At 56.4% G+C, this 18,980-nt stretch overlaps 9 protein-coding genes across 9 annotated transcripts; 5 read left to right on the top strand and 4 right to left on the bottom strand.

Annotated features, from left to right (window-relative positions):
- Nucleotides 1–3,031: 3,031 nt before the first annotated feature.
- On the top strand, nucleotides 3,032–5,308 carry IUM83_03263 (protein MGARP; the record flags this gene model as incomplete). The annotated part of the gene is made up of 2 exons (XM_067927252.1): nucleotides 3,032–3,179; nucleotides 3,336–5,308. The coding sequence occupies 2 exons, from the start codon at nucleotides 3,032–3,034 to the stop codon at nucleotides 5,306–5,308; spliced, it is 2,121 nt and encodes a 706-aa protein (XP_067791777.1).
- Nucleotides 5,309–5,647: 339 nt separating this feature from the next.
- Nucleotides 5,648–6,040, top strand: IUM83_03262 (uncharacterized protein; the record flags this gene model as incomplete). Its single annotated transcript, XM_067927251.1, has 1 exon — nucleotides 5,648–6,040. One exon carries the CDS (start codon nucleotides 5,648–5,650, stop codon nucleotides 6,038–6,040), a length of 393 nt encoding a protein of 130 aa, XP_067791656.1.
- A 184-nt stretch (nucleotides 6,041–6,224) lies between these two features.
- On the bottom strand, nucleotides 6,225–7,485 carry IUM83_03261 (E3 ubiquitin-protein ligase HERC4; the record flags this gene model as incomplete). Its single annotated transcript, XM_067927250.1, has 3 exons — nucleotides 6,225–6,551; nucleotides 6,624–6,679; nucleotides 6,750–7,485. The coding sequence occupies 3 exons, from the start codon at nucleotides 7,483–7,485 to the stop codon at nucleotides 6,225–6,227; spliced, it is 1,119 nt and encodes a 372-aa protein (XP_067791778.1).
- Nucleotides 7,486–7,540: 55 nt separating this feature from the next.
- Nucleotides 7,541–8,340, top strand: IUM83_03260 (Thioredoxin-like protein; the record flags this gene model as incomplete). The annotated part of the gene is made up of 3 exons (XM_067927249.1): nucleotides 7,541–7,989; nucleotides 8,065–8,173; nucleotides 8,245–8,340. 3 exons carry the CDS (start codon nucleotides 7,541–7,543, stop codon nucleotides 8,338–8,340), a joined length of 654 nt encoding a protein of 217 aa, XP_067791779.1.
- Nucleotides 8,341–8,412: 72 nt separating this feature from the next.
- IUM83_03259 (uncharacterized protein) lies at nucleotides 8,413–10,572 on the bottom strand (the record flags this gene model as incomplete). Its single annotated transcript, XM_067927248.1, has 2 exons — nucleotides 8,413–8,658; nucleotides 9,502–10,572. The coding sequence occupies 2 exons, from the start codon at nucleotides 10,570–10,572 to the stop codon at nucleotides 8,413–8,415; spliced, it is 1,317 nt and encodes a 438-aa protein (XP_067791980.1).
- A 331-nt stretch (nucleotides 10,573–10,903) lies between these two features.
- On the top strand, nucleotides 10,904–13,045 carry IUM83_03258 (cyclin b1 interacting protein 1; the record flags this gene model as incomplete). The annotated part of the gene is made up of 14 exons (XM_067927247.1): nucleotides 10,904–11,265; nucleotides 11,333–11,431; nucleotides 11,503–11,530; nucleotides 11,599–11,607; nucleotides 11,672–11,714; nucleotides 11,779–11,799; nucleotides 11,871–11,881; nucleotides 11,939–11,964; nucleotides 12,030–12,139; nucleotides 12,203–12,345; nucleotides 12,409–12,453; nucleotides 12,511–12,784; nucleotides 12,851–12,956; nucleotides 13,027–13,045. 14 exons carry the CDS (start codon nucleotides 10,904–10,906, stop codon nucleotides 13,043–13,045), a joined length of 1,296 nt encoding a protein of 431 aa, XP_067791797.1.
- Nucleotides 13,046–13,593: 548 nt separating this feature from the next.
- IUM83_03257 (uncharacterized protein) lies at nucleotides 13,594–14,190 on the top strand (the record flags this gene model as incomplete). The annotated part of the gene is made up of 5 exons (XM_067927246.1): nucleotides 13,594–13,611; nucleotides 13,678–13,733; nucleotides 13,797–13,857; nucleotides 13,928–14,015; nucleotides 14,087–14,190. The coding sequence occupies 5 exons, from the start codon at nucleotides 13,594–13,596 to the stop codon at nucleotides 14,188–14,190; spliced, it is 327 nt and encodes a 108-aa protein (XP_067792026.1).
- A 270-nt stretch (nucleotides 14,191–14,460) lies between these two features.
- On the bottom strand, nucleotides 14,461–15,642 carry IUM83_03256 (uncharacterized protein; the record flags this gene model as incomplete). The annotated part of the gene is made up of 1 exon (XM_067927245.1): nucleotides 14,461–15,642. One exon carries the CDS (start codon nucleotides 15,640–15,642, stop codon nucleotides 14,461–14,463), a length of 1,182 nt encoding a protein of 393 aa, XP_067791985.1.
- A 1,068-nt stretch (nucleotides 15,643–16,710) lies between these two features.
- Nucleotides 16,711–18,040, bottom strand: IUM83_03255 (putative carbohydrate esterase; the record flags this gene model as incomplete). The annotated part of the gene is made up of 2 exons (XM_067927244.1): nucleotides 16,711–16,969; nucleotides 17,028–18,040. 2 exons carry the CDS (start codon nucleotides 18,038–18,040, stop codon nucleotides 16,711–16,713), a joined length of 1,272 nt encoding a protein of 423 aa, XP_067791986.1.
- Between the last annotated feature and the right edge of the window lie 940 nt (nucleotides 18,041–18,980).

Raw genomic sequence — 18,980 nt, 5'->3', positions numbered from 1 at the left:
GCACTTCAAGAGAATTATGGGGTGATATGAGTTAGTGCGAGAGCTCATTTCTGTGCAGCAGATGGGCAGTCAACACTTGTAGCTACGTTAGAGATCTAGCCTCACGCTTCTAAGGCGAATGCCCCTGTGAACGTACATGTAGTACGGCCTCCCTGCTCCAAGTAACTTTTCATTCTCAAAAATACTTCCTTCGGAGGACGCAAGTCTCCGACGCAGTCGACCCTTCTCGATGGTCTTCCTTTTCAAACCTCCTTTAAAACGCCGCCGCACCGTTCTGTAAAGTGAATTTTGGCTTGTATCAAGTCGATAAGTAATGATCGAATTATTCGTATTCATACCCTATTTTAAAAGCTACTGTTGTGCTTGACGTACAATCAAAACGTGGACCGCGAACAAAAGCTTACACGCCGCCAAGCAGTAAAATGGAGAGGGTGTGTCGAACAAGAAACGAGGAAAGGATAAGTGCAAAAGGTATAATTGGGGGCGGTGTTTCCTGAGACCTACTATACTTGGGAGGATGGACCCGAACATAATGTCCTGTCGAGGTAACGGTAGAAATTGTCAGGAGGCCTATCTATCACTGTTCGTCCACGACTGTCTGGGCCAAGTACACTGATACTAAGCTGCAACTAGTCTCAACTCGCGCTTGCTGAAGAGATGCACACGCCAAGTACCTCGATGAGAAGGATAGTCGTGAAGTCTGCGAACGGGTACGAAGCCTCACTGTCGCGCTCACAGACACCGACACTGCCGCCTCGGCAGCCCTCCTTTTCAGCAACGAAGAATCACAAGCCAAAGCACAGGTTCTCCAAGCAGCACATATTGAACACACTACACCGCTTAGTGGTGATAGCGTCTGCATTCCAGTACATATTCATCTCCATGGCAGCAACCTGGCGTACTATTCAAGTACTGAGCTCTATGCAAAACCCATCTGAGGCTTTCGAAGTTTACACGGCTTCACTGATTTCAACATACGTGGGGGAGGGACTTATCTATGACAGCCCGTTGGTTCAAGATGTTTTGGGCGGGGACACCTCTCCTCGGGACTTCGCTGTCTTTCTCGAGTCCGAAACAAAAACGTCAACTGAAGGTTGTTCTGAAGTGCCGCTATTCAGCTCCGACATCTACAACTACGCCTTCCTTAGTCAAGCATACGAGAAACTTGTGAACGGGACAGCCTACAGCAGCACTACGTTGACGGAGTTAGAGCTGGTGACCGTTGTGGTTGATTGTAGTTTTACACAACTGAAGCTGGGTGATACGTCAGTCGTACGCGTGTTCGACTTGCTACGATCCAAGAATGATCACAACGTTTTGTATGTAGCCACCGTGTCACTATCTATTCAGGATTACGAAGTCCGTGCTCACAACAAGGCTGGCCCTGCCTTATTAGGCATGGTAACGATCGTGAGCGATATGAAAGAAAAAACGGTAGAACAGTTCTACGCCCTGGCGCTAACGTACCCGTTTCAGCGATCCCTGGAGTTTCAAAAGTATGAATTTGTGGGAGTAGCAAATGAAAGTTATGTTGAGCTTCGCAGTGTTCCGCGAGACCCATCGACAGAATCGACAAATAATGTGTTTATCGCGAAAGAGCATGGCTTTTACGATGGATATGAGCAGCTCAACATCCGCTACACCTATTCTTTGTTTGAATCCATTGCGTCCAAGTCGTTGACACATTGGGGATGGCTTGGCGAGTCGGTGATTGCCGATTCGTGGGCCTGGGTGCACTGTGTTCACTGTATCTATGGCTTACAGACGGTTTTCTCGCTAGGAGTGCTCCTTCTCGTCATGTACCAACACTTCACTACGGGAAAGATTTGGATCGGTGACCCTTTCGCGTCTACGTCAACGACAATTTTTGTCCTGCGCGGCCTCCTCGTGATGGCAACGTGGTTTGTGAATTCGTTCTGGAATCTGTACGAATTTGCACTGTGCAACGCCGCACTCCTATCTGGCTCCGAGATCGTTCGCGTCCACGAGGAAATGGTGCATGCCGACGTTCTAGTGGTCTATCTCAGTATCGTCGCGATAATCAGCTCCATCATTCGAGAGCGAATCCCACCGTCCATTGCCATTTTCCTATTTGAAATCATCCACAAGCACAGGCTGGTCTTCATCCGCATATCCCCTGCGGTGCTGCGCGAGATTGTTAAGTACTCCAACGAGATCTTCAGTCTGGAAAAGGCAGTTGTGGCACCAATATTTGGCTCGATGTCACCTCTAGGCTACAGGACTTCGTTTCAGATACCGGAAAGGGATAGCATTTTCCTGGCGGCGTCATTCTTTCCCAAAATCTCCATGCTCGGGATCATCGCGTGGTACGCGCTAATGCGCAAAGTGTACCGGCGCCTTCACCCCGACAACGCACGCCAACGATCAAGCCGAAGCGAGGTGTCTATCAACGAAAAGGCCGCTACCGTACTGAAAGGCAACCTCACGAACTTCGAGCTCTCGACTGGCGCCGAGTTGCAGACGCGCTTCGGTATCATCTCAGACTACAAGAACTACGTGTACTTCAAGGGCATGAAGTTCGCATCCGCCGACGGCGTGTACTGCTCCGGGTACGTGATCGTGAACGGCAAGTCCTTGGTGCGGTCCAAGGACCTGCCCGCCGTGGTGATGATGAAGCTGCTCAAGACCCGCTTCGCCAATGTGCACGTGTACGAGGTGGAGGGGAACGCCGTGAAGGACACGGCGCGACTGGTGTTCCCGGAGATGTTCCACTGGGACGACCTGTCGAGACTGAACGTGACGGTGCTGCTCTAACTATTAATTTTAAATACTAGTAAACTGCAGTGGCGCGTTTCTAGAGACCAACACCAGCACAGTTTACCTTGGCACACACGCACATGAGCTCGTGAGCCACAGTTTTTGCCCTGCATTATGCATAGAGCGCAATTGCCCGACCAGCAGGTCATATGTAGCCATTTCCCGACCCTCACTTGCGCTCAGTATGGGGGGACCTGATTTCTGGCCGGTCCGAACTCACTCTCGAAAAAAGAATATTTTGTGCGCAGCGCCGATGCACGAGGGCAAGCGGCAGCCGGAGGAGCACGAGGTGCTGGCCGAGATCCACCAGGTCATTTCCAACAATCCCGACTTCGGGTCCAAGCGGGTCGCCAGCAGCATCAAGAGCAGCAACCCGGACTGGCACATTGCCGACAAGCGAGGTGCGTGGCGCTGCAGCGTTTGTCAATCAATAATGATGGGGGACCGTCTGCCGCCCCCCGAAGAGGATGCGCCTGGGTGACTCCAGGCTCGCAGTCCATTCCATTCCTCGTCTCTCCTTCCGCCGGTCAGTCGCTAACGCCGCTGGATGTTCGCAGTGAACAAGCTCCTGAAGAAGTACAAGTCGTCCGCCAGCATGAGCTCCGAGGACACGAGCAGCCCGTGGAACGTGGCCCCCGCCCCCGCCGCCAGCAGCCCCGAAGCCGCCAGCTCCTGGGCCGTGGTGAGCCCCTTCCAGACCAGCAACCCCTTCAAGTCGCCCCCGCCCTCCGCCGAGACGGAGCCCGAGCCCGACGTCGTCAGCTCCGCTGTGATGGAGGACTTGCCGCCGCAGAAGCAGCCGGCCTGGACCGCGGCCCCCGAGGCTGAGCAGCCTGCGCAGGCCTCCCCCTGGACGACGACGGCGGCCGAGGAGCAGGTGCAGGAGGCTGTGGAGGAGGTCGTAGAGATTGCCGCGCCCGTGGTGGAAGAGGAGGTCGTGGTGGAGAAGGTGGCCGAGCCGGAGGTGCAGGAGGAGGTCGCGGAGACGACGACAAGCGCCTGGACGACGGCACCTGCACCAGAGGAACAGCCGGCGAGTGCGTGGACGACGACCCCCGCGCCGGCTGTGGAGGAAGTCGCGGTGGAGGAGGTCGTGGTGGAGACTGCTGCTGTCAGCGAGCCTGTGATCGAGGAAGTCGCTGTTGTGGAGGAGCCGGTCGTCGTGGAGGAGGCTGCGATTGTGGAGGAAGAGGCCGTCGAGGAGGAGCCTGCTGCTGTTGTCGAGGAGGTTGTCGCAGAGGAGGAAATGCCTGCTGTCACGTCTAGCGCTTGGACCACTGCCCCCGTTCAGGAGGAAACCACGTCGAGCGCGTGGACCACTGCACCTGTTGTGGAGGAAGCCGCTCCTGTCGTCGTGGAGGAGGTGCAAGCCGTGGTGGAAGAGCCTGCTGCTCCTGTTGAGGAAATCGCTGAACCGGTGGTGGAAGTCGCCGAGGTCGAGGAGGAAGTTGTCTCGGTTGCAGTGGAAGAGGCCCCTGTTGAGGAAGCGCCTGTGGTGGAAGAAACCCCGGTGGAGGAAGTTCACGTGGAGCCTGCCAGTCCCTGGACTGCTGCCCCTGTCCAGGAGGAAGCGTCCCCGGCGAGCCCGTGGACTGCTGCCCCCGTCCAGGAAGAGGTCGTGGAGGTGGATGCGCCAGTGGAGGACGTTGCTCCGGTGGAGGAGATCGCGGCTACTGTCGTGGAGGAAGAGACGCCGGCACCGGTCGAGGTCGTGGAGGAGCAGACGCCTGCAGTGGTGGAGGAAGTGAGCATTGAGGAAGAGGCCCCGGCAACTAGCGCCTGGAATACGGCTCCAGTCCAAGAGGAAATCATCGTGGAGGCGGCCCCGGTTGTGGTTGAGGAGGCTCCTGTAGTGGAGGAGACGCCCGAGCCTGTGGTGGAGACACCTGAGCTTGTGGTTGAAGTGCCCGAGCCTGTGGTGGAGGTGGCCGTGGCTGTCGAGGAAGTGACTACCAGCGCATGGAACTCGGCACCTGTGCAGGAGGAGGTTGTGGAAGAGTCCGTCCCCGTCCACGCGAAGCCGGTTAAGGAGGAAGTGGCCGCGGTTGTCGCTGAAGTGGCTGCCCCTGTGGAGGAGGTCGCTGCTGTCGTCGAGGCCAAGGTGGAGGAGGAAGTCGCTGCTGCGTCTTCGGCATGGAACACCGCTCCGGTGCAGGAGGAAGTCGTTGCCAAGGTCGAAAAGGTGGTCGAGCCTGTCAAGGAGGTGGCTGCGGAGCCCGTGCAGGAGCCTGCCGCCGTAGAGAAGAAGGAGGTGGTCGTGGAGAAGAAGGTCACTGTCGTGGAGACCGCCAAGGAGACGACGCCCGTGGGTGCCATCAAGGAGGTGGTCGTGGCGACGGAGACGGTGGTGGAGGACGCCAAGATCGACAAGAAGTCCATCGCGAACGCCTTCGACGGTGTGGCCAGCTACAAGGTGGACAGCGTGGCCAAGATCTCCAAGGTGCCGAGCATCGAGGCCGCCGCTGCCAAGTCGGCGGACGCCCCGGCCGCGTGCGGCGCCTGCGGCATCGCCAGCTGCAGCATCCAGTAGTTTGCCTCCTTACTTTAGTAGCGTGCCTCCAATAGTGAAGCGCTCGCTTCCTCGCCAGCGCAGCCGAACCAGACTAAAAAAAATACATCCGCTTGATATCGCATTCGGGCTGACTGACGTGGCTTGCAAGTCAGAAAATGGATTCAGCCCGTCCCACTTCAACATCTGGATACTTTCTATCCTGTGATTGGCTAACGACTGATTTTCATGGTGTGCGCCACACCGGGTTTCACCCTTTTCCGAATCAGTTCGGTTCGGGCCCGATCTTTTCGCGGCTCATTCGCAGATTCGCTCGCTCCAAGCTCCAGCCAGATCTCCCACTAAGTCTAAGTCGCCGTCATGTCGGACTCGCCGTGGAACGCCGCCCCCGTGCCTGGCCAGGAGCCGCCGCGCGCGCCCAAGCCTGCCGCGCACGCGCCCGCCGCCAAGCAGGAGGAGCACGTGGTGTGGAACGCCGCGCCCAAGCCGAACGCCGGCGCGGCCGAGAAGATCAAGGACAAGACGCGACACGCCGTGGAGGACGTGAAGGACGTGGCCGCCAAGGTCACGAGCACCGTGGAGGGCTACAAGAACGACAGCGTGGCCAAGGTGAAGAAGATCAAGGAGGAGCGGAAGGTGGCCAAGGAGGAGAAGAAGGTCGAGAAGAAGGCGGAGAAGAAGGAGAAGAAGAAGGAGAAGAAGGCGGAGGAGTCCGCCGGCGCCTGCGGCCTCTGCGGCTGCACCGTCATGTAAACAGCAGGTCCGACGAGAACTGTTCTCGACCCAGCCCAGTTTTTTTTTTTCAGAGTGTAGCTGAGGTAGTAGCAGCCGTAGCCTCGTGTAGAACCCCCTCCTCCTTCAGCTGCGCTCGTCGCCCCCGTCGACGTCCGTTGCTTTAAACAACATGCCGTGGTTGCGCAGTGTCTTTCAATGGCGTCTATGAGTCTGTATTCGGTATTGTCTTCTCCTCGATGCGCTCCAGCAGCAGGATGGCGTGTGTGCTGCCCGCCGCGAGCTGGCGGACGTGGCGTCCGGGCTGCCGTAGCCACCCTGGACTCGCATCGTCTTGGTCTGCTGGCGGTGATTTATGGCGGGTTGGAGCTCCTCGAGGGCCCCAGTACTGGACGGATCCGTCTCGACACAGCGCCAGCGTGAAGCGGTGGCCACACGCTAAGGATAAGACGTCCTGCGCCTCGTCACTTGATGCCGACAGGACGTTCACCACGCGAGGAAACACTTGCGTCGCCTTGGCATCTCGGTGGCCCTGCCATTTCATTTACACAAGAGAGGATCAGTGCACACGCTCGCGAAGGTGAAGGGGGCGTCGAGCACGCACCAGTTGGCCATCCTTTCCCCAGCCCCACGTGTAGAGATCGCCGGACGCCGTCAACGCTGTGCAGGAAAGATAATCCAAGTGAGCCGACGGGAAGCACGTCGCTGCTGCTCCGAATGTCTTCCTTACCTGCCGTGTGCCAGTTCCCGCACGCGACCTGCACGACGTCGCTGTCCAGTCCTTGGAGCGCGTCCACCACCACGGGCTCGAGCTCGTTCTGCGTGGAGCCGTGACCGAGCTGGTTGTACAGCCCCCAGCCGAAGGTGAACACGTCGCCGGTCGTTGATACCAGCGCGCTGTGCGCCCACCCAGCAGCGACATGCTGGACACGAACGCCCGCCGGCAGAGCGACGCGAGCGGGTGAATGCTGCGCCTGCACCTCCGAGCCAATGCCCAATTGTCCGAACTCGTTGCTCCCCCACGCCCACAAGCGGCCACTCGAGTCCAGCGCCAGCGAGTGCATGCCGCCTGCAGCCACCTGCACAACCCGCACCGACACTGGAAACTCCACCGGTGTCGGGACGCGCACCACCTCTTCACTTGCAGCCGCTGCAGCTTGGCCCGACGCGTTCCACCCCCACGCCACGACGCGACCCGAGTCGGCCAGGGCCAGCACGTGATTCGAGCCGCAAGCCACCGCTGTGCATCGCTCGTCCACCACCAGTGCATTCCCCACCGCAGGTAGTTCGCCGTAGAATGCGCAGCCCCACCCGACCACTTCGCCGCTGCCAGCCACTACGCCCACCGTGAAGGTGTCGCCCCCGTCCACCGCCACGAACAACCGATCCGTGGGCGCGAGACACTCGCCGAAGAGACCAGCGCCGCCGTCACTGGCACAGCCCACCGGCAGGCACCGGCAGTCCATTTCGACCAATCGCCGCCGCCATTCAGCAATCCTTCCGCGTCAAGTCCCAGCCGAGATGCAGCAGTGCCACGACGAGCACGCGGCGCACGGCGGCCACGACCACAGCCACGACCACTCGCACGACCATGACGACGAGGTGGAGGACGCCAACGGAGACTCGCTCTACCCGTTCATCGACACCAGCAAGCTGCGCGTGCTGAACGCGCTGGACCCGGAGGCGGCGGCCAACCCGTTCAAGCCGTTCCACGAGCGCCAGGACCACTCGCGCTTCCTGGCCAGCAACGACGACGACCCGGAGATGATCCTGTTCATCCCCTTCACGGAGGCGGTGAGCATCAAGTCCATCTGCATCTCGGGCAGCGCCGGCGACGGGGCGCACCCCAAGGCGGTCAAGCTCTTCACGAACCGAGACGACATCGACTTCTCCAATGCCAACGAGCTGCCGCCGCAGCAGAGACTGGATCTGGTTGAAGACGACACGGCCAATATCGACTACCCGCTCCAGTGCGTCGGTTTACCTGTAGGAGGAGAGGGAATGGCTTTGCTGACTTGTTGTGCTTGCTCCTGCTGCTGCTGTAGGGTGCGCAAGTTTCAAGGAGTTAGCAGCGTGACGCTTTTCATCGAGGACAGCTTCGGAGGCGACGAGACCAAGATCTATTACATCGGCCTCAAGGGTGAAAGCAAGAAGGTGGGGCTTGTCGCTTTGGTGACGTGGGACGCTTTGCAACACTGGACTGACATTGATTCTATTGTGCACAGTGGCGCCACGGTATCGTCGAGTGCGTGTACGAGGCGCGTCCGCAGCCGGCTGACCACAAAGTCACAGACACGATCGGGTCCACGTCGCTCACTTAGTCCCGATTAGCCACGCAGTGCGAACAAGCCGGGCGGCACGCCATTTAGCTCGGCTCATCTAGCCTTATAGTTTTAGGAGTCTGGGGAGACCTGCAATGCTTGGAGGTCCTGCTGCATTCGCTGGAACTCCAGCAGCGCCTGCTCTGCTTGCGAGGCCTTTTGCTCCTCTTCCTTTCGCTTCTGCTCGAGCCCGTTAAGCATTTGGTATAAATCTCGAGCCAAGTCGTTTCCTGAATTCGTTTCTGTTGTGATGCTTTCATCACGGCCGTCGTGCTCGGTATTTGCATCCTTGATTGTTTCATCGGCACCACTTTGATCCTGTTCGTTATCCCCGAGTGTGCCGTCTTTTTCGGACTCCTTTTCTTCCTCATGATAAGCAAGCTCAAGTCCAAGCTCTTCTAGGCTTCGGCGTCTTGAAAAAGATCCTCCGTGGATCGTATGAGAGGAGTGGAGGCTCAAGTCCTTATCATTCGGATCATTTTCGAGATTACCATCGCTTGCCCTGCTTGAGCCGAGCCCGGGATCAGACATTCTCACCATGCTACTTTCGTAACGTATTGTACTTGAGCTGAGATCCATTGGGTTTTGAATCGCTGGCGAAGAGAGCTTTGTATGTTCATCGTGAAGAATAGAAATCTCGGACGCGCTGTCGATGAAAGTTTCCCAGTCAAAAGGCTCGTTGTTACCGTTAGCGCCGGCACCATTCTCACGCAAGCCACTGTCAAGTTCTCGGGACGATGTGCTAAGATCCCTGGAAACTGCATCAAGCGCCATAGCCTCGCTTTGCCTGATTGAGCTGACATAACTTTGGCGAGATAAATGGTCCTGGTGGCTTCTCGTTAAGACACTTTCGTTGGCAGCCCCAACCTCCTTGGAGAGGTTAAAGTGGCTCTGTCCTGCTGATGACGAGAATCCGTACGACCCATGCGATACAGATAATTGACTTCTTGATAACGAAGATCCCAGTCCATCGCTTCCAAATTGGCGATCATCATCAAACATGCCATCACTCCATTTGGCATCGTCACCAGATGCGGAAATGCTGTCCAATCCGCTAGTTTGCCCGGAAAGAGGCCGTGTTGATCCGTTCTTCGCAGTTGACTGACGAGCACTGAAAGTTTGCGCTAGGGATTCATCTCGCTTCTTCAATTCCCGTTTCACATGATCGATTTCCTGGCGCAGCTTCTGCTCATTAACCGCATTGTCCTTCTGCAGCCGGTCTATCTTGGCTGCATACTGCGAGCGAACATCGTTGATATCCTTAGTCTGAAGCATATCGATTTCAGACCGCAGCGCCTCCACCTCGGACTCCAACGACTGGCATTTTTCCGACAGCTCGTCAATTTGGTCCGCAAAAACATCTTTGGACTCCGTCGTTTCCTCCAGCAGCTCTGTTAAGCGATCTCGGTCGGAGCTCAAGCTGTTAACTTGCTCGTGCAGAGTCGCATTTTCCTTCTCTAAACTCGCCATGCGGGCTTGTGCTTCTCTGATACGATCGCTCACGACGCCCAGTTCCTCGTCCTTGGTCTTGTCATGTCTAGCCAGCACCGACTCCACTTCATACAGCTTCCTCTCCAGACTCGAATGCAGCGCCGAACGTTGCACAATCTGTTTCTCCAGCTGCTGAATGTGTTTTCGATCCGCCGCCACCTTGCTGTCATGCTCGCGTTGCGTCTTCTTGAGCAGGAAGTCCAGCTCCTTGCGCAGTAGCTCCTGGTTGCGCACTTCTTCCTGCAGCGCTTCGATTTGCTTGGTTGCGTCCTGCAGCTTTTCGCCGCGGAAGGACAGAATGGACGGCGCCAAGTCCATGGCGTGACTCGTGTTCTTCTTGCAGCAGTTGTGCCACACGAAGTGCGAGGCCGCCGCCGCCATCGCCTTCTTCTTCGAGGCGCCCCTGGAGTGCAGCAGGTCGTTGCGCTCCTTGACCACCTGCGCCGCGTACCGCTCCAGAAACTGCTTCTTCTCCCGCTCGCCCGCGGCCTCGCGCGTCAGCAGCCGCACGTGGCTCTTGACCTGCTCCATGTCCTGCTCCAGCGTCGACGCGTACAGCCGCAGGTGCGTCGCCAGCATCTCCATCTCTGTGTAGCGCGGCAGAATGTGCAGCACGTAGCCCAGCAGCCGCTGCGGGTCGGACGTTGGGGGAACTGGCGGCAGCTCCAGCGCCGTCAGCGTCTGCTCCACCTCATGCCACCCGCTCGCGTCCTGCTCGGCACCTGCAGCAGCAGTGTCCATACTGGTCATGCAATTATTGGTCCGAAAATTAGTTAGATTAATTATTATTTCTGAATTAATTTACAAATATTTACAAATTAATAAATAAATTGTGGTTTCACTGTACCGGTAAATAAACCGGTACTGTCAGTCGGATGTACCGATTGCATACAACTTCCGACAATCAACAAGTTAGTGCGAATTGAGTTAAGTATCTGGGTACCATGCATGAGAACCGTGCTCCAAACATACCGGACCGCATACCGGTTTAACACCCACTTCAACTTCTGGTTGAAGTGCGTTCAGAGTGATGGTCACACCATTTCCGGCATCTTCCGCACTCGAGCGCACCATGGACGACGACAGCCGGATGAGCGAGACATCGAGCGTGCGCAACCGCGGGCAGCGGCGCGCGCCGTCGCCGCTGGGGGATCTGGACGGCGCGGGCGACGCGGCCGCACTCCCGGCGTCGCACATTCGCCCGCAGCTGCGCTGCAACTCGTGCTGGGAGCCGATCCTGCCCGACGCGCAGTCCGCCGAGACGTGCTACCGCACCAGCTGCGGCCACTTGTTCTGCGTACTCTGCAGCCTAGCCTGGATGGACGAGACGCCTCTCTGTGCTTCTGGGTGCTCACTGACCTTCTGCGAGGCAGGAGAAATGCGCGTACAAGCACTTCGGACAGGGAAGACTGCAGTGCCCCGCTTGCAGCGCCGGTAAGTGGTGCTGCCAGGCTGGAATAGAGCGGCAGACTAACTGTCTGTGATGTTGGGCTGCTTGTAGATCTGAGCCAAGGGTTCGTTTTGCGTGGGTGAAGCTGTGTTCTGGCGTGTATACTTACGCTTCTTCGGCATTTTCTAGGGGTGGCGGGATCTCCGAGACGTAAGGATGTGACGAGGAGAGATGGAATTCGTTTGATGTTGTATGTTTTAACTTTGCTGACGGAGATACAGCACGATTCATGGTGTGGCGGATCCCAAGGTTTGTAAACCACGCATTCAAAGTTGGGAACGCTGTTATTAACACACACTTGGTGAAATGTTGGTCAGAGGACGGAGGTACAGGTTGGCGCAGATTGCAGATTGGATTGCTACATGCTGACCTAGTTGCACGCCGAGTTAGGCGATATGGGAAGAGATGATGGCGGATCCATCGTCGTGCTTTGGTAAGGTGGCAAGTGCTGCTGGATAATTGTCTTGGCGGCTTATTTTTTATTTTTTTTATTGCAGAACACTTTCAGCAGGCACTGGGTAATGTGGTTGCACTTCTAATTCCCCATAACACTGTCAGTGTCCACTAACAAAGAAACACCAACCACCAGATTTCATATTGGTATGCAGTGATGTAGAAGTTTCATCGTGAAATACGCTAACAATTTACCATCTACAGTTCCAGCTGGCACAAGATTCCTACAGGTAAGTGAGATGGCTTTTAAAAACAAAATATAAGCTTAGTGGTGATACTGATGAATTGTGAACAGACAAGTGAGTGCCATGATGCTCCGTATGACCATGGAAGGAGCTAAGTACAAAGACTTACTGGTTGTATTGCCTAAAATCTCATCACAGGAGGAAATCAGGCGCCAACAAGGTACTCTACCTACCTACCTGGTTGATGTGTTACCAATTACCGCTCACATATTCCCTTGTGCAGCGGAAGAGCAGAAGACCTTTCAAATTCAGCACGGAGAGAAGTATATTCAGCTTAAAAACTACACAGATCAGCTGGAGGCGGAACTACGCGAAACGAAGGCGAAGATGCAAGCACTAACAACCTCAAATGACGAGCTTCGTGAGGTATGCGTCATCACCTATCGTTTTGTTCGTGCATTCCCCTGAAGGCTTGATTTGTGCTCGCAGGCATACAAGGAAAAATCGCGAAAGTGCCGCAACTGGGAGAAAATGGTGAGCCATCACGATAGCTATCTAAAGTTGTGTGGAGCTAACATATTATGTCTTCAGTGCAAGACCCTGAAAGCCCAGCCTAGTGCTCGACAGTTTCCGTCACCAACGCGCTCCACGATGGGAATGCCTCAGCAAGAAGGCAGTGCTCTTGTGACTCAAGCCAGCCAGTTTAGCCGCCCTTCAATGCGTCCTATGGTCAGGCCCTATGCAGTCGATGGATCGAGTTCGTCAATGCGCAACCCGATGGCAAGCATGGGAAGGCCTGAAACTCCACGCGCAATTCAAAGACCCAACGTTGGAATGTTTGAGCGGTTTTCAAGGCCTCAGATCGGTGCGAAACAATGATTGAGAGTTCCCACAAACGCAAAGCTGAGTTGATAATCGTCTATCGATGCAGGAGGGCCATCTCGCCCCATCCAGCCTCTGGGAGGCCCAAGAACCAGGATCGTGCGACCGAAAACACCGCTGCAAGCTTCACAGCGAGTTGGTTTCATCTCGAAGAGGTAAGATGCTTGAGCAAAACCCTCAGTCGACGTCTTGAGTTCACTAACTTCTGATTACTCGCACGGACAGACCAACTTTTCGAATGTGAGAGAAATTCGTGTCGCGGGCAGAAACAATATCTGCAACACAGCTTGGATTCTAGTTTAGTTGCCGGGCTGTAACTTGGCATCAACTCGGCATTCTATTTTCAATGCATAAGGAGGTGGAGTTTGCATCACTGCAAGAACGCCACGCATGACGAAGCCAGTGTTTCCCCCTGACAGCGCAATTCTGAGAGCGAAGCCACTGTTTGAGTTGTCTGATGTAGCCAACAAGAGCAACCGCTGCCGCGTCAAGAAGACTCCAGCAAAACTGGTACTTCCTCCGCCTGTTGAGCGAAGCGTGCCATTTGACTCCGAGACGATATTGGAGACTGTAGAATGCCCGCCCAGTGGCCACGTCGGTAGTAGCAGTAGCCAGGTCGGCCTAAGGAACTTGAGTTTGGAACTAGCTGACTGCGAAGACTTGTTCAACGATTCCACGTTGGTCCTGGCCGATGGAGACGGTAGCCGACACTCTAGAAGAAAAAGCATAGATGCCGCTGATCCAGGTTCATTGTCCGCAGCATCGAGTGAAGCTTCTATTGTACTGGCGCCGTTGAAAGCCCCACCCCAGGTATTGATGTGCGTTGTTGCCAAAGATTGGTCACAACAGCCTGACTGTGTTTGTTCGAGCGTGTAGCGGATGACACAAACTCCATGGATGCGGAGTGCACCTCGCGTTGCTCAGAGATACCAGTAAGGTGGACATGCTGAATTATCACTTCAACCGGCATTGACCTGTGATTACCTCGGCATTAGGCTGCGCCATCCAGACCAGTTGATCGCAGAAGCCACCGAGAGGAGGCGAATCGCTGATGAGGTACTCTCATGCCAATTTCGTGAGTGTATCACTAACCACCGTTCAGTTGCTAAATTTCCGATGCTTGTAGATTCTGGAACTCGAACACCATCGTCGACGTGAGGAAGAAGAGCTGGCTAGGATTTACAAGCGCGAGAAGGAATCAGAAGCGCAACGAGGTAAGCTCGGTCTCTTTCCAAAGCAATCCTTCGGCAAGCACTCAATTGTGGTTGAATACTGGATGGGATAGCGCACGGTCTGAAAATCGTCCGAACTTACACTGCCCCCAAGAAGGCCAGAGTATGCGATCTACCATTCACCAGTGAACTTCTACTCCAGCACAACGATGACTAGTGAATAAAAACTTGTTACTGCTCATCAACTTAAACCTCCATGTAAACACCACGAACACGCCACACGGACGACACTGGACATAGCGTCTACCGACAGCATTGTGGCTGCTTCGATCGCAGCAATCCTTGCCACCGTCTTGATCAACTTGATCGCAATGAAGAGCAAACTAAATAGGAGAGAGTGGGCTCACCCGTTCTCAGACCTGACCAGCAGCAGCCGATCTTGACAAGCTCGACAGGAGCCTCGCAATATATAGAGAAAATAGGACGCTCACACCGTGAATTTCTTGACCGCATGCATCAAGCCGCCGATGCGGTTCTGCACAGCAACGGCTCTCGCCACCAGACGTCGAAGTGCCTGCGCGAAGTCGGTGTTGTGCTGTTTCCCCACGCTAGCCAAAATCAGCGTCGTTCCGTTCGTTCGGATCTGTTGCGTCGTCTTGGTCAACAGCTCCAGCTCCTTCAGCACACGTGTCGCCAACATCGAGAACGAGGGCTTCTTCATGCAGCCCTCAATCCCCTCGACAAGGGCTTCAATGTCCGCCAGTTGCGACGCTAGCGTCGTATACTCCGGGTCCGTCACCCGTTTGGCAGGCTGCGCCCTCACCAATGCGTTCTCCGCACCGCCAGCATCGGCCCTTCCATCCGTCAAGGCCAGCCTCCCCATGCGTCCATTCAGCACGTCGTCGTCCACGGACGACCCTCTCTTGAAGTGGAACCTCACGCCGCTGTCCTTCTTCCTCTGCGAAGACACCTCCGGGGACGACATCTGCGGCCGGAAGACCCTCGTGGCCCGCTCCTTCTCCAGGATCTCCATCATCCTGCTCTCCTGCGGGGTCGCAGCGTTGCTCGCCGTGTTATCCGACAGCCTCGAGTGCTCGGTCTTCCTCAGCGACTCGGCCGGGTACGTCCTTCTGCCCGAGTACATGAGGGACGCGGCGTGTCCTTCCTCGACCGCTGCAAGCCCCGGGCCGCTGTCCCTCCTGGCCAGGAAGCTCTTGGAGATGCGCGCCTCCAGTCGGTCCGTGCAGGATGAGCCGGAGCGGGACGAGAGCTGCGTGTCGAACACGTCCGTGAGCTGCTCGGTGCTGGCCACCGACGCGTCGTCGCGCACCACCGAGCGCAGGTCGAACGTGGAGTCGCGTGCTGCAGCTCTCGAGGTTCGTCTGTATCGAGGCGGCGGCGCGGCAGCTCGCGTCTGTTGGCGCTGCTGCTGCAGCGAGCGCAGCATGCGCTGCGAGACCGTGCGAGGCGGCCGCGAGCGCTGCAGTTGTAGCTGCAGACGCGCCTCGATCTCGGCGTCGATGTCGCGCTCCACCACGTCGAAGTCCGAGGAGAAGTCGTCGTCGTCCGCTCCGTAGGAGGCCAGCGGGCCGGCGGACACCGGCGGGCGGAAGTGCGGGTGCGGGTAGTAGCCGCCTGGCGCCTCGTACCCGTGCAAGTACGCGCTCATGAGCGTGGCCTGTTATCAGCGCAGCACTTTCGGTTGTGTAGAGGAAATGGCTCGGCCTTTTTGACTGGCGACATCGCACTTAGGGGGAAGATGCCTGTCTTTGTGCGGCGCGCGATCAGAGGGAGAAAGACGGGGCGACACACCGAAGGGGCAAGTGGCCTTGGCGGCAACGTCCGGTCGAGCCGCTGGCGAGCTGCAGCTGCTGCTGATGCGGTGGAGCCGCAGATGGAGGTGTTCCGCCTCATGTCGGCTGGCAGGCCGAGCGTGTGCTGTGTGTGGAGGAAGAGGAGAAGAATGTCAAAAGTCCAGCTGCACCGACACTGCACGGCTTCGTGATTGCCCGTAGTGTACATGTACGGACTCCGTACATCGATCGGCGACCGGCTCGCCGACGCAGCCATGCAAATCGGTCGACCGAGCCTCGGTGGAACCCATTCGTAGCCTCGCTGGCCGGGCTCTCGCAGGCGCGCTGAGCAGCGCCGGTGTCGCCGGCCGATCTCGAGCTTTGCGGGGCCATTTATTCCGCCTGGCGTCAGGGCGTCTTGCCTGCAATTTCCAGTGCCACGGCTGGAATGCCCCACGTCGGAACAACGCCGCCGACAGTCAGGCAGTCGCCAGGGGCGAGGCGAAGGCGGGGAAGCCTTTAGCGGCGCCGTCAACGGCGCTACACGACAGGACAGGCGGGCTCAACAATCGCGTTCGCGTCGCTACGACACGGAAGAAAGCGCTGTCTACAGCCCCACAGCCAGCGCAGCACCTGTGCCGCTGGAATCAGGCCGGCGATGAGTCTGATCCCGCACCGCCCAGCTCGAAGCAATGCTACCTGTAGCTTTCAAGCAGTGAGGTGCCATTTAGCGTGAGGTGAACGTTCTCGCCGCGAGAGAAGCTATAGAGATCTTATGAATCAACTACCAGCCTGTGACTCACAACAAGCTGCAGCAGCGTGACACGCAGCCGCTACGTTGATTGATGTAACGGTCACAACTTCAACTCTGACCCACGGATATCCGCAGTCAATTACATGTATCCAAGACGGCCCGACAGCTTGTCGAGCCCCATATGCACTCTTCATACAGCCGCTACGTCAACACGCAGTACTGGGGCCAGGTGCTTCGCGGCGAACTCGCACGCGTGGCGGATACCCTTCTCGGCGGCGGGGCTCACCGCCGTCGGGAACATCACCGGGTCGTGCACGATGTTCTTCAGGATATCCATTTCCATGTTCGTCACGCCCTCTGCGTCCGCCTTGGCCTTGAACCGCAGGCCTTGCTCGTAGAACCGCTCCAGATCGCCCCACTGCAGGAAGATCGGTGGTAGGTCGCGCAGACTGTGGTTGATAGGCGACACGACGACGCTGCTCCGGGTCCGTCACGCTACGCAGGTACGTCGCCAAGCAGCTATCGGCAAAATTGGCAGCAAGGATGCAATATGGTGTCTTCTCGTCATTCTCCGTCTTGCTGAAGTCCACCACCGGCGAGTAGCACAACGCTGCCACTGGCTGCAGTTCTGGATTCTCCTTGCGCAGTCGCATGCAGTTGGTCATGGACATCTCGGCGCCAGCGCTGTCACCACTGAACACGACATGGTTCGGAGCAACGTTCTCATGCTCCAGCACATACTTGTACATGTCGAAGCAGTCGTTCAGAGACGTCGGGTACAGGAACTCAGGCGCCATGCGGTAGTTCGCCAGCAGCACGTCCACCGACACGTCGAGCTGGTACTGCTCGCTCAGAATCTGCTTCAGCTTCGTGTGCTCCTCATTCGCGAGTTCCACATCCTGCAGAGGGTCCGAGACGCAGTAGCCTCCGCCGTGGTAATGAATAACCACGACGCGGTGCGGCTTCTTCTCCGGGTCGCGCAACCACATGTGCTCCATGCCGTTCGCCACCAGTTTCTCCGGAACCGTGTTGTGCTTCCTGCAGCGCGACTTCAGGACCATCCTGCCGTGCAGCTCGAACGGGCCACGAAGTCGGTGCGCGTTGACATCCGCGACAACGTGGCCGTAGTCCGCGAACACGTAACGCATCATGGAAATGGTCAGCTCGTAGCTGAGGGTCCATTCGGGGAAGGTCGGCTTGAATCCGCGGGCAGCAGCTTTAATCAACAGCGAGACGAGCTTGATTTGCATCTTGAGTGCGATGTACGGCACCTTCACGAACGAAGTCGCGAATGGCCACGCGCCGTAGCAGAAGCCCGCAAAAACCAAGAGATAGAGAATAATAACCACGGTCACCAGGACAGAGAGCACAATGCTGCCGAGTGCCATCACGAGCACCACAATCAGGGCAATCAGAAGCACGAGCGGAAGAACGACCTTGAGGACACGAAAACAACTTCTGGTTTGGGGCTGGCAGTCCCCTTTAACGCTGAGCGAGCCGTACGCGGTGGTCGACGCCATCCTCTCTTCGTCCAACGGCAAAATCGGGTCTGAGGTCATCACAGTTCGGTGGCGCCGCCACTCCCTCCTCCCCGATCGTCCATGATAGTCCTGTCTATTCGGGTAGTCGACAGAAGCGAAGCGTGGGCATTTGGTTTGTTTTTGCAGAGCGACCAGCTCAAAAATGCGTCGGCCGAAGTGAGCTTCAAACTCCCTCGTTGTAAACAGCGGGTGCGTCCCGGAGAAGACTTTACGTGTGCTGCTTGACACATCGAAACGCGAATGCGTTGTGGTGCTTGAATTTCAAGACTTGAAAATGGGGAGTAAAGGTCCCTCCAATTGCTATCATCGCATTGTAATGTGCTCCAACGACGAAAACAAAAGTTGGCGACGCAACGGAAATGCAGTGCATTTGATGCAACATGCCATCATGTGAAAACGAGGTTTGGAAGACTAATAAGTTTTTGGTGAAGCTAACATGAATGTTGTTGGACTTGTCATCGCCTGAGTGTGGACGTTGCGCTTGTGGTGTTATGGTTGTCGATTGGATTCGTAGTACTATTAATACTGCGTTAATAAGCCTCGAATCTATTCAACTACAACTTCGTGCTCATTTAGAGGTCGATTCTTTCAGCAACAGGAAAAACGCGTATCAGCCAGTTCCATCATTTTGCCAGGTCACAGAACGCTTGTCCTCGAAGTAGCGAGAGCTAGTTTATATCAGTCGGCTTGAGTGGTAGGAATCAAACTGCATTGTCTTTGCTTTCCCAGATCACGCCTTCGAACGTTGGCTTGCGCGAATTTATGGTGGTCATTTTTCTATTCAAGTTTTGCAAAACCATTTGGGGAGCATGGACTACTACTAAATGCAGTAGTATGTGTCAGACCAAAGGTGATGCGTCCCCACCGCGTATGGCGAGATGCACCACTCATGGTGCATTAGAGCCCCATGGGTTTTTGT

The sequence above is a fragment of the Phytophthora cinnamomi genome, assembly GCF_018691715.1.
Source record: "Phytophthora cinnamomi strain GKB4 chromosome Unknown Contig38, whole genome shotgun sequence".
In the NCBI taxonomy this organism is placed as follows: Eukaryota; Oomycota; class Peronosporomycetes; order Peronosporales; family Peronosporaceae; genus Phytophthora; species Phytophthora cinnamomi.
This window is presented reverse-complemented; position numbering and strand designations above follow the sequence as displayed.